Source organism: Corythoichthys intestinalis, chromosome 19 (genome assembly GCF_030265065.1).
Source record: "Corythoichthys intestinalis isolate RoL2023-P3 chromosome 19, ASM3026506v1, whole genome shotgun sequence".
Classification (NCBI taxonomy): Eukaryota; Metazoa; Chordata; class Actinopteri; order Syngnathiformes; family Syngnathidae; genus Corythoichthys; species Corythoichthys intestinalis.
Genome location: NC_080413.1, coordinates 12,154,749 through 12,171,458, shown reverse-complemented (window position 1 = coordinate 12,171,458; position 16,710 = coordinate 12,154,749). Strand labels below are relative to the sequence as shown.

Sequence of the window (16,710 nt, the reverse complement as noted above, 5' to 3'; positions counted from 1 at the left end):
GAACCGTTGATACAAGGCAGGATGGATTCATGCTTTCATGTTGTTGACGCCAAATTCTGACCCTACCATCCGAATGTCGCAGCAGAAATCGAGACTCATCAGACCAGACGTTTTTCCAATCTTCTATTGTCCAATTTCGATTACCTTGTGCAAATTGTAGCCTCAGTTTCCTGTTCTTACCTGAAAGGAGTGGCACCCGGTGTGGTCTTCTGCTGCTGTAGTCCATCTGCCTCAAAGTTCGGCGTGCTGTGCGTTCAGAGATTTTCTTCTGCCTACCTTGGTTGTAACGGGTGGTTATTTGAGTCACTGTTGCCTTTCTATCAGCTCGAACCAGTCTGGCCATTCTCCTCTGACCTCTGGCATCAACAAGGCATTTCCACCCACAGAACTGCCGCTGACTGGATATTTTTTCTTTTTCCGACCATTCTCTGTTAACCCTAGAGATGGTTGTGCGTGAAAATCACAGTAGATCAGCAGTTTCTGAAATACTCAGACCAGCCCTTCGGGCACCAACAACCATGCTACGTTCAAAGTCACTCAAATCACCTTTCTTCCCCCAACTGATGCTCGGTTTGAACTGCAGGAGATTGTCTTTTTTAATTTTTAAAAATTTTGATATCGCAATATAATATCGCAATATATCACAACTCCCCCAAGAACAAGCGCAATGATCGTTTCTTCCAATATCTTTAGTAACTATTGTCTTTATGCTCAGAAGGACATCTCACCCTGTGATCTTGTGTAATGCTGTGTTTTTGTTTGTGTAGGTTTATTACTTCCGTCAGGGCCACGAGGCATATGTGGAGATGGCCAAGCAAAAGAAGATTTACAGCATCAACCCAAAGAAGCAACCTTGGCATAAGATGGAGCTTCGGGTAAGAAGATTTCTTTGACTTAAAAAATAAAGTCGGCCTGCAGCAAAAACAAGTTGAGTCTGTGATGTGTTCAAATTCTCACGACTCAGCTTATACTACTTTTTATATTTTCTACTTTTTGGTGTGTTTGTGCCACATCTGAGAGTCAACCAATTACAAAGACAATAACAAAAACCAGCAGTTTTTTGGGATTGTAGGAATAATACAGTTTTACCAGGATACGTTGTAAGCTGTGTCTTTTCTCTGTACTGACACATTCTCTTTCATCCATTAATCAGATGATTAGATAAGTGCTTATCAGGTTCTTTTTGAGAACTTGTTCTTAGTAATTCAACCCCAAGGAAGAGTTATTTTTGCTTGCGTGAGGATTCTGCTCAGTGATACTCTTAGGAAAAACAATGCTTCAGTTAAGTCATTCAAATTTCTGTCTTCTTTCCATCCATCCATTTTGTCCCGCTTACCCGAGGTTAAAATCTAAATATGATAGACATATGAAACTACCCTGAAATTATACTGGCCAATATCAACTTCATTTTTCATATCATTAATTGTAGTCAGACTGAGTAAAAATTGAGTGACAAGCCTAAAACAGCGGTGAGTTTTTACTATGGAATTAGCAACTGCATAAAAGAAAGCCACATGGCATTTATGTATAATAGTATGTTGACACAAATTACAATGAGTCAACAGAGAAAAATATAAAGTTAAACAAATGATTTAGGTAACATAGCTGTAAAAAGGACTAACACAAATAATTGAATAAATTAAAGCAACAATTTTCAGTTTAATCAATTTTAGTGACGCCAGTGGACAAAAGCGGTAGTGTTTTGCCATAAGGAAGATTGCATTTCCCATGAGGACCAGAACACCTTCGCATAGTGTCGTAAAATCATCAATCAATAAATCAATCTCCCGGTCGCCTGCAGATGGATTAAACAACGTTTCTGTTTCCAGCGGCTGTGTGACAGATGAGTTGTAATAAGGTAATGAGAATGAATCTAATTGTGGCTAAACAATAGTAAATGACTGAGAATGAATCTAATTGTGGCTAAACAATAGTAAATGACTGTAAGCAGCCGCGTGGCTTAGTGTGGCTAAATCCCCTACCCAACCCGAATTCGTCAGCGTTGGATGGGGGCCTGGGGTCGTCACGCTAGCGAGTGAAAGCCGGGCCAATGTTTACTCTTGAGTATCCTGATAGCCTCCTTTTTTTTTTCTCCTCGGACAAAACTTTTTGTCTCTTTTGTTGCTCTGCCATCTTTGCAGAATTTGCGTAGAAGCGTTCGCATTGACTTCCATCTTTATAATGAATGGGAAAATGGGGTAGTGACGTATGCCGTAAAGCAGTCAGCACATTTGTAGTTTGTATATGTGGCAGGAACCCTCCTCGAAGTTATTTAGTGCTGGTGAAAGCGATACAAAACCCCTCAAGATGTAAAAGAGGTGTCATTCAACTAGTTATCAGTCGACATATAATCACAAATGTGATGGAAATATTTTATAAAGGCTGAAAAGTTATAGTGTTGCTCTAAAACTAAATGTTTAACATACTGTAGTTTAAATTCTTTTGAAGAAGGAGGTGTTTTACTCATGAGCTAAATAAAATAATTTGTGTGTGTGTATGTGTTAGGAGCAAGAACTGATGAAGATTGTAGGGATAAAGTATGAGGTCGGCTTGCCTGCGTTATGTTGCCTCAAGCTGGCCTTCCTTGACCCAGACACTGGAAAACTGACTGGAGGATCCTTCTCCATGAAGTAAAGATCATAAAAGTGAACCAATGAGTAAGTGAGGTATAAAGTGGATGAATGGATGGGTGATTTTGTGTGACAGGTACCACGACATGCCAGATGTCATCGATTTTCTGGTGCTACGGCAGCAGTTTGACAATGCCAGGAAGAGACAGTGGACTATCGGTAAGGTATCAAGGCGCGATGTTTTTATAAAAAGCAAGAAGCAGAATTTAAAGTATAATATCCTGTGTGCAGGTGACAGATTTCGCTCGGTCATTGACGACGCCTGGTGGTTTGGCACCATTGAGAGTCACGAGCCGTATCAGCAGCAGTACCCCGACAGTCTGTTTCTCTGCTACAATGTCTGGTAAACTCACACAAATATTTTAGGCCTATTTTCTATGATTAAACAAGGGTGTTCAGTAGGGCTGCAGCTATTGAATATTTTCGTAATCGAGTATTCTACTGAAAATTCCATCGATTAATCAAGTACCGTATTTTTCGGACTACAAGTCGCACCTGAGTATAAGTCACACCAGCCATAAAATGCCCAACAAAGAGAAAAAAAACATATAAGTCGTACCGGAGTATAAGTCGCATTTTTGGGGGATAAAATCCAACACATAGAACAGATATGTCATCTTGAAAGGCAATTTAATATAAAAATACAATAGAGAACAACATGTTGAATAAATGTACAGTGTACAGTGCATGAACAACGAAATGCGAATATACTGTCCTCACCAGGACGCTACGGCTCGGTCCTGGCTATACAGCGAACTACCAAATGACAATGCTGGACGTCCGTATAATTTGCTGAATCAATTTGGTCCTCGATACCAAACATGTTCGCATCAACGTAAATAAATGATAATTAGGTTGTTTACAGCAATGACATAAACGGTTAGCATGCGTTCGCTAGCATTAGCACATCGTTCAAACACCCACACAACTGGCTCTAAGTGTCCGATCGCGAGTGAAAAACACAAAAACAACAGAAAAGATGATACACACAGGCGTTGCCTCTGTAGGGATATTTTAAAAGCATAAACAATGAACGTAGGTTCGCAGACGTGGTTCTCTCTCGCTAACTCACCCACTCACTCAGAGCTACTTAGCTGTCCATCTTCTTCTGGCGTGTGAGCGCTCTTCACATAAACAAGTGCGAGTGCGCCCCCAGGTGGGCGTGAAAGCACCACAAACTAAAAGCATGCATTTCAATATTAAAAAAAAGTCAATAATACAATTGAACACACATTGCCAAAGGCAGAACGCGAACGTGGCCATAGCTATAGAGCCTACCCACCGACGTCATAAAACCACGTGCTCGCTGTATGGTTCCGCCCACTTGTCCGTCATTTTGTCTCTGTATTAGCATTGGTTTCAATTGATCGAGGAATTTAAAATGCATTTCATGGAAGACCCGGTGCTTTCTGATGCCGTAAACTCACTGGATGTGTTGCATAAAAGGCGTTATGTGGAAAAGCGTCGTTCTATACAGTCGCCAGATCCATATTTGATGCCTAAATCGATGATTTTTGACCGGCTGCCTTCACCGTCTCTGCCTGACCCTGATATTTACAACTATCTTGTCCACACAAAATCAGCCTATTCTCACGAAAGTTTGAAAAACTTTAAGAGCTTGGAGGCTTATAAATGCTACGTTGCTGGTTGGGTGAAACAGGTCCTCGTACACGAAAATTCGGCAGGATTCTTGTGCTCGGAAGGTGAGTTACGAAATTTTCAATTCAAAATCTTTTTTTCTTGCTAACATCCACTGTCAAGTCTAATGTATTTCATGTCATTTGTCAATGGAGCTAGGGCTTTTAATGTTTATATGGTTTAGCGATAGCACTCACTACATACATACGTGTATGTTGTCGGCGATTAGCCTAGCAATGATCTTAATTGTGGTTGTCAGCCCAAAACCCTCTAAATATATATTAAATGCATCTTACCAGATATAAAATGAATACTACATAACTGGGCTCCAAACGATTACCACAGATTTTCTCGTCGAATTGCAGCAGCCCATCTCGCTCTCTCCTCTCCGTGTCTCTCGGAATCCGGTAGAACTTCAAGTCTCTCCGTCTATCTTCTCTGTTATTGCAACCGACCGCCACACACGCCTTCACCATTTTGATTATTAATGTTAACGAACAGAAAAACACGTCGTAAATAGGAGGAATGTACGTAGCCGTAACAGGTCAACACGATGTGTTGCCGGACAAGTGGGCGGCACCAGTCAGGACAGCGGAGTTGTGACGTCACGTGGGTAGGGTCTATTAAGAGTTATTCAGATAACTATAGCATAAAGAACATATTAAAAAGTTTACCAAACCATCAGTGTCACTCCTAAACACCAAAATAACATGTGAAATGATATCATAATGTGTTAATAATTTCACACATAGGTTGCTCCTGAGCATAAGTTGCAACCCCAGCCAAAATATGAAAAAAAAAACGCGACTTATAGTCCGAAAAATACGGTAATCGGATCAGACATATTTTTTGGGGTAAAGATCACTTATAAATATACATGAGAAAACAAGACATTTTACCTAATATTGCACCATTTTTAGACTATCAATGTCTTTATTTTAGATGTACGTTGTTGAAACCAGCAACAACTGCATCTCAGATGTGACTAGAAAAAAATAAAACAACAAATTTCTGCATGTGTCACTGCGACTGACTGCGAATAACTGAAGCGGATTGTGGAATGGCCCCCTACTTGAAGGCGTGGCGCAGTGAAGGTTGAATCTGACCCATCAATATCATTATGAAGTCTATTCTCGATCAATTTTTAAAATCCAGTTACTCTAATGATTCGAGTAATCGCACTTTCAACTCTAGTGTACAGGTAGCATGTCTGTCTTGAACCTGTAAGGCAGGGGTGGGCAAACTATTCCACAAAGGGCCGCAGTGGGTGCGGGTTTTTGTTGCAACCCATTAAGAGGACATCTTTTCACCAATCTGCTGTTTTACAAGTGCAATCAGTCGATTGCAGTCAGGTGCTTCTCATTTCTGCTGAAACCGCATTGGTTAAACTATCTGTGCTGGGTCAGTTGGAACAAAGACCAGGAGGACCGGTTTGCCCACCCCTGCTCTAAGGTGTTGAGTGAATGGGCCAATGAGTTAAAAACTAGGCTTGAAAAAAATGTGTTAATAACTAACAATATTCTGGTTTCAGCTGGGATAATGGCGACACAGAGAAGATGAGTCCATGGGATATGGAGCTCATTCCTGACGAAGGTGAGTCTTTGTAACATACAACAAGCTTCTTCGAAGTCCCATATTTTCCAACACATCTTTTCTCCCTCAGCGTCGTTCCCAGACGAGCTGGGCACCAGCGTTCCGCTCACAGAGGAGGAGCATCGTGAGCTTCTATACGTGCCTCTGGATGGCGAATGGGGATGCCGCACGCGTGCCGACGAATGCGAGCGCATCATCAAAGCCATCGACCAACTCTGTACTTTGGGTAGGACTTGACCAGCATTCGCGAAATCATGGTTTTCATTAAATAGAATATTTGGCAATTGTGTCTAGGGCTATCCCAAACGACTAATTTTCTCCCAATTAGTCAGCAGACTATTTTTACGATTAGTGGATGAATCGAATAATTTATTTATTTATTTTTTACTAATATAGCAATGACATTTTTGTTGATGCTTATTAATGCACAAAAAAATTTGGAACACTTAGATTCTTTATTAAAGTACAAATAAACATTAACCGTCGACGGGATGTTGTGCTTGTCGACGCATTTACTTCATTGATGACGTCGACGTTCGGGACAGCTCTAATTGTGTCACATTAATCGTGCAGCGTTATCTAGTGCGTATGGCAGGATAAAACAGTCTTGAATAGCATTATTATGTGTATTAGAACCATATTTTGAGACGATTCAACTATATACAACAATTTGGCAAAGCGCAGATGATGAGAAATTAGTCTTTTAATCTGCTGTTTAGCCACGCCTACCATTATAGGGCTCTAGCATCCCCAACAGGAGGATGACGTCTGAAGGGTCATGGTTTCATCTCATTTAGAATTCAGCCCATTGAGGGGGAATTATTCAGAATGAAGAAAATGCGACGAGCCGCAAAATGTAATTGTTTCAATCTCTACTCCAATAGTTTTACAGGATATTCTTTTTATTGAAGTATTTTTCCCCAATTGCTTAATAAATAGTATGGTCATGATAAATAACAGTCTTGTGCTAAAGGGAATATGAAATATTCAAAATGCATTCATTCAGGACGACATTGCAAAATTACTCCTTAATGGTCCAAACTGTTGACTTCACCTTTACTGTCGCACTTGCTGAACGATATTTTATGCTACCGTAGTTGGTCCGGCTTTTGTCATTTATCTGCCACGGCTTCGGAGAATGTAAACAAACCAGTCTTATTTTTGCTTTTCGAAGCAGGGCAATAAGCCGAGTATAGCGCTTTTCCGGGGGGGGGGGGGGGGGCGACAAGCCGCCAGTCGTCGGGCGAGTGGCATTCTCGGTGGACAAGGAGCATTGTCAGCCACAAAATGCAAGCCACTTCCGTATTAAAACGTGTGCCATGATCACAGTATTTGACACAATACAAAACACGATGTTTACTCACTTCCTCATATGTCCAATGATCCCACGGTTGTCACACACGTGTCTTGGTCGATCTCTGGGATGAACGGGAACCTTCTGAAACCTAAAAAGGCTCACACGCCGCTCCCTCGTGCAGCAACAAATCCCTGCAGCACATTTGACTGGCGTGATGTGAAAAATAAACAAATTAATCCGCAAAATCAGCTGAAACCGTAGTCCATCTGGATGCTATAAAGCAATGCTGTATTGTGAGATGCTGACCCGGGTGACGTCACATTCATATTAATCCTAAACCCTAGACCGGAGCTGGAAGTTACTCATTTTTATGGCGCGGGATTCAAAAATTGAATATATAAAACGATCGCTTCCACACACATCCAAGCGGTCCATTTCATTCAGGAGCATAAAACACTGCGTGAAATATGAAATAACATGCTTTTTGGTGTCATACGCATTTTAAAGTGCAGATGTTTGTTTAACACAAACCTTTTTTTTTTTTTTGTTTGCAGACATTGCGGCGCCGTTTGCTTTCCCGGTGGACCTTCAAGCGTACCCCACCTACTGCACAGTGGTGGCTTACGTCACGGACCTCAGCACCATACGCCAAAGGCTGGTCAACCGCTTTTACAGGTATCTCAGTCAGAGTGCGTCTGATAGGATTAAACACATTGGATTAATGTGTGTTTTGTGTGCGCTTCGGCTTTGTAGACGACTGTCGTCTCTGATGTGGGAAGTTCGTTACGTGGAGCACAATGCTCAAACGTTTAATGAGCCGGGCTCCTTTATCGTCACCACTGCCAAGTTTGTCTCCGACCTCATGCTGCAGTTCATTAAGTGAGTGGGGCATTTTGTTTTTCAATGAATTGGTGATTATTTCACGGATTTGCATTGTTTTCATGAGAATGTAGCACAATGAGGAATACTGTTAAAAGTGTAATGAAATATGCTATGAAATGCACACAACATGACAAAAGTTGAAGAGCCTGTCAAAGTCAAAACTTCCCTTGGTGTAAGGTGCAGTTAAACACCACAACAAATGATTGGATCTCAGTCACAAAACAAGGAACAGGAAGTCAGTCACTAAGGAAATGACTTACTAAAACAAAGAGAAAATACTGTGCATTGATGGTGAGCTAACACTGACCGACTTTATGCTTTGTTGTTCCTTTCTCAGGGACCAAAGTGCGTCAGACCTAATGCCACTCTACAAAACTCTGAAGAAGGCCACCTTCTCTGACTCTGAAGATGAGGTGTGTTTCTCAAAGCATCGACCAAATACAAATTTAGTATAAGAAGATTAATGTGTTTGCTCACCATGTAGGATGAGGAAGAGGACGATGAGGACACGAGTACACCAGGAACCTCCACACAAAACCACAAGGTCCCCTCTCCTTGTAAAAGTTGTATCACTGATTCTCTCAGTGATACAAAAAGAATTGAATTGAGCAAAAAATAAAATGTACCGTGATTTTCGGACTATAAGCAGCTACTTTTTTCCCTAATTTTGAATCTTGTGGCTTATAGTCCAGTGCGGTTTATTTGTTGATTTATTTGGGTTAAGAGGTAACACTTTATTTGACATAAGACTATCATAAAACCGTCATATGACATGACACTATCATGGGCAGCACTAAATGCTTATGACAGATGTCATAAAGTGTCATCTGGCAAATTATGTCACAAACTCCATACAGTGCCCTCCATAATTATTGGCACCCCTGGTTAAGATGTGTTTTTTAGCTTCTAATATTTTTTTTTTATTCAAATAAAATGGGACCTTAATGGAAAAAAAGAGAAAAATTCAATTTATCAGTGGGGAAAAATTCCCACGTAAAGAAATAATTATTTGACATCAAAAAATGTGTGTCACAATTATCATCTGACCAAAGCACATGGTCCCAGTTAGTTGGTCTGGCGTGCCACGAAAGATGCGCATGCTGAAAAGAACCTCATAGATGCGCATGCTGAAAAGAACCTCATAGCACCCCAGGCTTCAACTGGGACCGTGTGCTTTGGTCAGATGAGACCAAGATTGAGCTTTTTGGAACCAAACACTCTAAGTGGTTCTGGCGTGCCATGAAAGATGTGTATGCTGAAAAGCACCTCATACCCACTGTGAAGTATGGGGGTGGGTCAGTGATGCTGTGGGGCTGTTTCGCTTCCAAAGGCCCTGGGAACCTTGTTAGGGTGCATGACATCATGAATTCTTTGAAATACCAGGACGTTTTAAATCAAAATCTGTTGCCCTCTGCCCAAAAGCTGAAGATGGGTCGTCACTGGGTCTTACAGCAAGTCAATGACCCTAAACATATGTCCAAATCTACACAGAAATGGTTCACCAGACACAAAATCAAGCTCCTCCCATGGCCATCTCAGTCCCCAGACCTTGTTTTGTTGGCAAGAGGGGGTTGTACAAAGTATTAACACCAGGGGTACTAATAATTGTGACACACATTATTTGATGTCAAATAATTATTTCTTTATGTGGGATTTTTTCCCCCACTGAATAAATGCACTTGTATTGAAGGTTGGATTTTTCTTTTTTTTCCCATTAAAGTCCCATATTATTTGAATTTAAAAGAACATTATTAGAGGCTAAAAAACACATCTTAACCAGGGGTGCCAATAATTATGGAGGGCACTGTATATGTCCAGCTCGGATCTTTTACATCCATTCAAAAGTGAGATAATTTTCCGGATGACACTAAATGACATCTGTTATAAGCATTCATTCATGCTCATGACTGTGTCATGTCATAATTATGACAGTCTTGTCAAATAAAGTGTTACCAAACACCATAACTAGCAATTAATGAAACAACTGGAACAGTAACTGAAAAAATATTTGGCACAGAACATGAATTTTGATTGTTACATACATCTGTAGAGCTGCAAGGCATGCTAGGAGGCATGTTGGATGACAACAGTGTTGACAGCAGGTGGCAGCAGGGGTTGACTGTCTCCCCCAACACAGCAGTGATGACAAAATGAAGCTTCTTTAAGCAATTTTGTTCAAAGCTTCATAGTGGTTCATTTGATCTTACGACAGTCTTATGAATCCGCTGTCAAATAAATCGTTACCAGTTAATATCTTTTGGTGTAAAAATCCCATAATACAGTGAGGTTTTCGTTTTTGCGTCAAATTTGGTGGGTGGCGGCTTATAGGCAGGTGCGCCTTACAGTCCGAAAATTACGGTAGTTAAAAATGTGAAATATAGAGAAAAAAAACATTGATTTACATTATGTCTGACTGGTCTGGTTTCTGTAGTCTTACCATTTGTGATGATGATATCACCATACACAGGAGCGGCGTCCAACCCGGCGACACTTGCGCACGCGGCCGCCCTCGTACGACCCTCAAGCGTGGCGAGGACGCTGCAAGGAGCTTTTGGACCTCATTTTTCAATGTGAGGACTCAGAACCTTTTAGAGAACCCGTGGACCTGCAGGAGTACCCGGTAAGTACAACTTGGATGATTAGTCCACATACTTAAGAGTATACAGGAGGGTTGTCAGTCGCAGAATATATTGCAATATTGCTGTTATTTAAAGTTACATATCATAGACTTCACTATCAGTTGACAAGACAGCTCCCATAAACATTGTGCCAAACCTTCCCGTTGGGGGCCGACCCAGGCAGAGCATTTGGCTTTACCTGTGATAAACTCAAACAGGCTGCATTCAAACGAGTTTCTCAAGAGTGATTTGGTCGAGGATTCAAAGTAATTATTATATAAAATAGGGCCATCCATGCACTTTGAAACGTGAAAAAAAAATATGGAAAAAATTAGCGTAACTTTAGCTCGAAATATGTACATAAAATGAGTGATTTTTTTTTTTTTTTTTTTTTGCTTTTAACCAAGAATCTAGACTGTTCTATGTTCACATCTATAGAAATTCAGGAGCGTACGCATTTATTCACTAGATTTTTCAACTTTGTTTTGTGATGGCCGCCACGTTCTATTTTCTCAATAGTGTAATTTTTAGCTCAAAATATTTACGTAAAATGAATGATAACTGCCCGTTTTTTTTTGTTTTTGTTTATGTTTTGTTTTTTTTAACCGAGAATCTAGACTGTTCTATGTTCATATCTATAGAAATTGTGGCATGTACGCATTTATGTAGAAGAATTTTCAACTTAAAAAGCTCTTTGTTTTGTGATGGCCACCATGTTATATCTCTACACAGTAGCGTAGGTTTACATTCAAACGATCAGGTAATTTTCAGCCAACTGCCCATTTTTGGGCAAAAAAGTAGTACTTTAACCATTTCTGCATCCATTTATCATTTTATGTGTTTTATTTTATGTAAAATTTCAATCTAAAAATGACGAGGACCAGCTAGCCGGCAAGACGTGCCTCCGTGCTGAGACAATAGCAACGTCGGAAATCAACCTAAATAAGTTGTGATTGTATGTAGGAAAATGCGAATTTTGCATTTGTTGAGTAAAATTAAGGTAATTCTGCATTCTTTTCTCAAGTATTAAGTGTCTGAAATTGAGTGATTTATTAGCTGTTGAAAACTTACACTAAATAAAAAAAAAAAAAAAAGCTGTTTTGGGCAAAAACATGTTATTAAATATTGCCATTGATCTTGAAAATATAGGTGATTATCTCTGCATTTGGAGATTTTTGTGCATCTAGCCTAAAATCTGAGAATTTTATAGCCATTTTAAGTTTTGTTATACTTGTATAAAAAATAATTAATCTGGATTTTATTTGGGAACAATTTTGAATTTTTTGATGTCGCTGCTCATGGAGATTCATATATGCCTAATGGATGTGCCTGTTATGGTTTAAGTTTGGTTGCGGCTGTGGTTTTGGAAATATTTAACTTTTAAGTTTTTGAACATAGGTCCCCTATAGATTGGCCTCGTGTCCCGTCAACTGATAGTTAAATCTATGTACATGTATTGATACAGTGATAATGTAGCAAGATCACAATTTGGGAGTAAAAAGATGTTTTATAAGGTATTTTAGCACCACCTGGTGCTTGGGCATGCACACGACAGGCTGTCGATGTGTTTTTTTATGTTTTTATGTACTCGAGTATGCAGTGTTGTTGTGCAGCATTAGTCATTCATTTGCCTTATTTTTTTTTTTTTTTTGCCTATCCTGCTTTTCCTGAGCCAGGATTACCTCCAGATCGTAGATTCGCCAATGGACTTTGGCACCGTCCTCAACACACTAACTGCAGACAAATACCAGACGCCCATCCAGCTCTCCAAGGACGTGCGACTCATCTTTAGTAATTCCAAAGCGTACACACCCAGTAAGAAATCCCGGGTAAGAGAAATGCACCGGCATCACTATTGAAATGAATTGAAAATACAAATAATATGTTTTCAACACCCCCCAAAAAATCAGATCTATAGCATGAGTTTGAGGCTGTCTGCCCTCTTTGAGGAGCATATGAGCTCCATCCTGGCCGACTACAAGGCCATCCACGGCCTGACGGATAAGTTGACGCGACGGACCGCCGAGCGCCAGACCCGTAACTCCACCCCTGAGCAGCGACCCACACGGCACAACGTCAAGAGGCGGCGGCGCAGCGAATCTCCCTCCAGCAGCACAGCGTCAAGGTAACAGTTCACATATGTCTTCTAATTTAAGCAGCAGTCATGTGATGTGACCCTGCCTTGTTCGTAGCCCGGAAAGGAAGAGGCGCGTCTCATCCAGGGTGATGAGTAGACGAGAGCCGACACCGCCTCCTTCACGGCCCCCGTCCCTAAGGCAGAACCTCACCCCAAAGAACACGCCTCCGCTGCTCAACGGAAAGACCGACACACCGGGTGTCGGACGCACGCGCAGCGCAGCAAGACATTATGCACACTCGCCACCCTCGTCAGCTTCTGTGCCCAATGCCAGCCCTGCAGGTCAGATCACAAATATAATAATTTTAAATAAATTACAATTTTTAAAAATATTCTAAGCTTTTTTTTTGTTATTTGCTTTGGATGAAAATCAAATGAAGGCCTGAAATGGCGGATGGAATGTTTTTGACATTTTAATGTAACAATTTAAATTAAGAAGCAAAGACACTTCAATTTTCTCAAAATTAAACTAAATCTTTTGAGTTTTGGAGCAAATAACTTTTCGTTATGTTTTTATTATGGCTGTCAAACGATTAAAATTTTTTAATCGTGTTAATTACAGCTTAAAAATTAATTAATCGTAATTAATCACAATTCAAACCATCTCTAAAATATGCCATATTTTTCTGTAAATTATTGTTGGACTGGAAAGATGAGACAAGACGGATATATACATTCAACATACTGTACATAAGTACTGTATTTGTTTATTATAACAGTAAATCCACAAGATGGCATTAACATTATTAACATTCTGTGAAAGGGATCCACGGATAGAAAGACTTGGAATTCTTAAAGGATAAATGTGAGTTTGTATATTGTGACTAAATATTGCCATCTAGTGTATTTGTTGAGCTTTCAGTCAATGATACTGTAGCATCTTAACTGTTCTGCCCAAATGCATGATGGGAAGTGGTGCAACCATGACTGTGTGGTGGCTGCAAATGCTATATCTTCTCTGCGTTGGGTACAATACAGGGTGTTAAGAAAAAGATCAACTCCTGACATTCGTCCCAACGTCGCTTATAAATAGTTGTTGTGGGAGAGATGTTAAAGCTTTTGCCAATTAAAAGCACGGCTTCAATGAATGCTTGAATCTATTCCACTCACTTGTCGCTGCCCCTTAGCTCTGTATATAAGTAAAACGGCGTCATTGTAGGCTATTTGCGGTAATGCGTGAGTGGGTCGTGCCACGCATGCGTTAATTGCGTTAAATATTTTAACGTGATTCATTTAAAAAATTAATTACCGCCCGTTAACGCGATAAATTTGGCATCCCTAGTTTTTTTTTTTCTTTTTTTTCTTCAATTTATTATCGGTTCTCGACAAAAAAATATATATATATATATATAAATATTGAAAAATTAACAAAAGCCCCTTTCACACATACATGAACACTGTTAAAATCCCGGGATTTAAACTGTGTGTGAAAGCAAACTGACAGAGATTATGCGAACATTTATGCGGGCATGTGTGAAAGCAGGCGTTTGATTCCCGTGTCATAGCACAAAGGCTGATGACGTAAATATTATGGCGGGCTGATCATTATTTCCTCTTTCTTTGAATTAAGATGAAAAGTGGTAAACAAACATCACAAATATCAACATGGCAAACTGAAAATGGCAAACTTAAACTGCAAGCATAACGAAATTAAGTTGCTACTGGATCGTAGAGCCAAGAAAAAGAGTCCACCGTCCATCTTTGGAAATGTGCGGTTTATTTTGTTGCTGATGTTAGGGTCCCCAAATGCGGAAACAAGGTTGTACCTCAAAGAAGACAACAACGGAGGGATGCGTTCAAGGGTTTAGTAAATACAAACAAAAATACACGCGATCGCGGAAAAGGGTTATAACACAATGGGTCCGTGACAGTAGGTTGACAGGGATCAATTACACTAACCTAAGCGGTAGGTAGAAAGCCGATAAGACAACAAAATAAATACACTCAAATGCCAGCACAACGTAGAGGATGTCAAAACAAGGGCGGCAGACAAACAAGGTAGCAAATGCACGAAATTCGAGAGTACAAGGTGTCAAATGGCGCCCAGCAAGTAAATATTTATTCACCCTTCTCCTAAATCTCTTGATGAGCTTGAATTGGCTGCAGGTAAGACGCCGTGAACACTCCCACAACCGGCTCTGTAACAAAACAGGATCTGACCAACAGAATGTGAAAGCAGATGCCTACCAAAAATGACGTAATGTCCGGGTTATAAAATCGCGCCAGCCGCCCTCCCACCACAGAGAGCGCCGAGACGCCAACCCAGGATAAATCAAGCCACTTTCATACATACAACCAGGTATATTCCCAGACATTTTTCCATGTGTGAAAGCCATGACACGGCTAAATCCTGCGTCACCTTACACGGGAATTTACCGGGATATAAGTCTGAAAGGGGCTAAAGAGTAGTTATTTCCAACAATTAAAAAAAAATATGTGAAGCATTATGTAGTGTATGACTATGTGTGACTTTAGTTTGTATCAAGTGACGTCTCCCCCCCTAATCCTAGAGTCGACACGCTCACTGAGAACTCAAAGTGTTGTCTCCGCCTCCACGCCACCCGCAGCAGCTGAGAAGACGAAACCCTCCCCGGCTGTGGAAGGTGGTGCAGCTGGAAGCACTCGGCGGAAACTGAGGACACCTGTGAGAAGATCAGGTATGTACAGTATATAGTGAGGAGCAGAAGTATTTGCACCCCTCGTGATTTTGCAAGTTCACCCTCTTAGAAAATAGGTAGAGGTCTGAAATTTCAATCATAGATGCATTTCCACTTAAAGAGACATAATTTTTTTTTTAAAATCTGAAACTCACATTGTATGATTTTTTTGGGGTAATTTATTTGTAATTTACTGGGGTTTGTAAGTATTTGTACCCCTGAGAATCAGCAATAATTATGACACTCAAAGAGTTGTCAGTGTACCTTAACAAAAGTCTACCTTTACCCCATGAGTAACCACCCACCCACCACCTGTTTGAGCCCATTATTGTGACCTGTGTTGCGCTCCACAAAGCTGGAAAAGGCTATGGGACAACTGGAAAGCAGCTTGGTGAGAATAAATCAACAGTTGCAGCAACTGTTAGAAAACGGAAAAGGCTAAACATGATTGATAATCTACCTTGAACTGGAGCTCCATGTAGAATCTGTCCTCATGGGGCATCACTCATGATAAGAAAAGTGAGGGCTCAGCCTAGAACTACACAGTAGGAGCTGGTCAATGTCCTGAAGAGAGCTAGATGCACAGTTTCAGTAGAACTTACGCTACAATGGTTTAAAATCATGCATTGCTCCAAGGGTTCCCCTGTTGAAGCCAGTACATGTGAAGGCCCGCCTGACGTTTCCCTGGGACAATCTGAATGATGCAGGGTCATGTGGTCAGATGAGACCAAAGTAGAACTTTTTGGTGCAAACTTTACTCGTCGTTTGTTGAAGAAAACGAAGGATGTCAATCCCAAGAGCACCATCCCCACTGTGAAGTATGGGGGTTGAAACATGCTTTGGGGCTGCTTTTTGGCAAAGAGGACAGGACGACTGTACTGTATAAAGAAGAAAATGAATGTCGAAATGTATCATCAGATTTTGTGCCACAACCTCCTTCCCTCAGGTAGAGATTTGAAGATGAGTTGTGGCTGGATCCTCCAACATGACAATGATCCGAAGCACACGGCCAAGCTGACTAAGGAGTGCCTGCCTAAAAGCATATCGAGGTTCTAGAGTGGCCTAGCCAGTCTCCAGACCTCAATCCAATCTAATCGAATCAGGCAAAATCCCCGTTTCCATATGTGAAAACCTGGTGAAGAACTACAGAAAGTGTCTGACCTCTGTAATTGTAGGCTTCGACACTAATTATTAGCACTGATTTTCTCAGGGGTACAAATACTTATGAACCCTAGTAAATTACAAATAAATTATTTAA

General features: G+C 40.6%; 1 protein-coding gene across 1 annotated transcript in view; it reads left to right on the top strand.

Moving 5' to 3' along the window:
• Positions 1 to 16,710, top strand: part of phip (pleckstrin homology domain interacting protein) — a 65,476-nt gene that overhangs the window by 36,283 nt on the left and 12,483 nt on the right. The window contains exons 25-39 of the mRNA XM_057822097.1: positions 768 to 875; positions 2,506 to 2,630; positions 2,707 to 2,789; positions 2,862 to 2,973; positions 5,800 to 5,861; positions 5,932 to 6,087; positions 7,713 to 7,833; positions 7,912 to 8,037; positions 8,378 to 8,453; positions 8,525 to 8,584; positions 10,508 to 10,660; positions 12,335 to 12,487; positions 12,569 to 12,783; positions 12,851 to 13,077; positions 15,306 to 15,452. Of these exons, the coding sequence (XP_057678080.1) occupies positions 768 to 875; positions 2,506 to 2,630; positions 2,707 to 2,789; positions 2,862 to 2,973; positions 5,800 to 5,861; positions 5,932 to 6,087; positions 7,713 to 7,833; positions 7,912 to 8,037; positions 8,378 to 8,453; positions 8,525 to 8,584; positions 10,508 to 10,660; positions 12,335 to 12,487; positions 12,569 to 12,783; positions 12,851 to 13,077; positions 15,306 to 15,452 (1,924 nt within the window). The remainder of the gene's footprint in view (positions 1 to 767; positions 876 to 2,505; positions 2,631 to 2,706; positions 2,790 to 2,861; positions 2,974 to 5,799; positions 5,862 to 5,931; positions 6,088 to 7,712; positions 7,834 to 7,911; positions 8,038 to 8,377; positions 8,454 to 8,524; positions 8,585 to 10,507; positions 10,661 to 12,334; positions 12,488 to 12,568; positions 12,784 to 12,850; positions 13,078 to 15,305; positions 15,453 to 16,710) is intronic.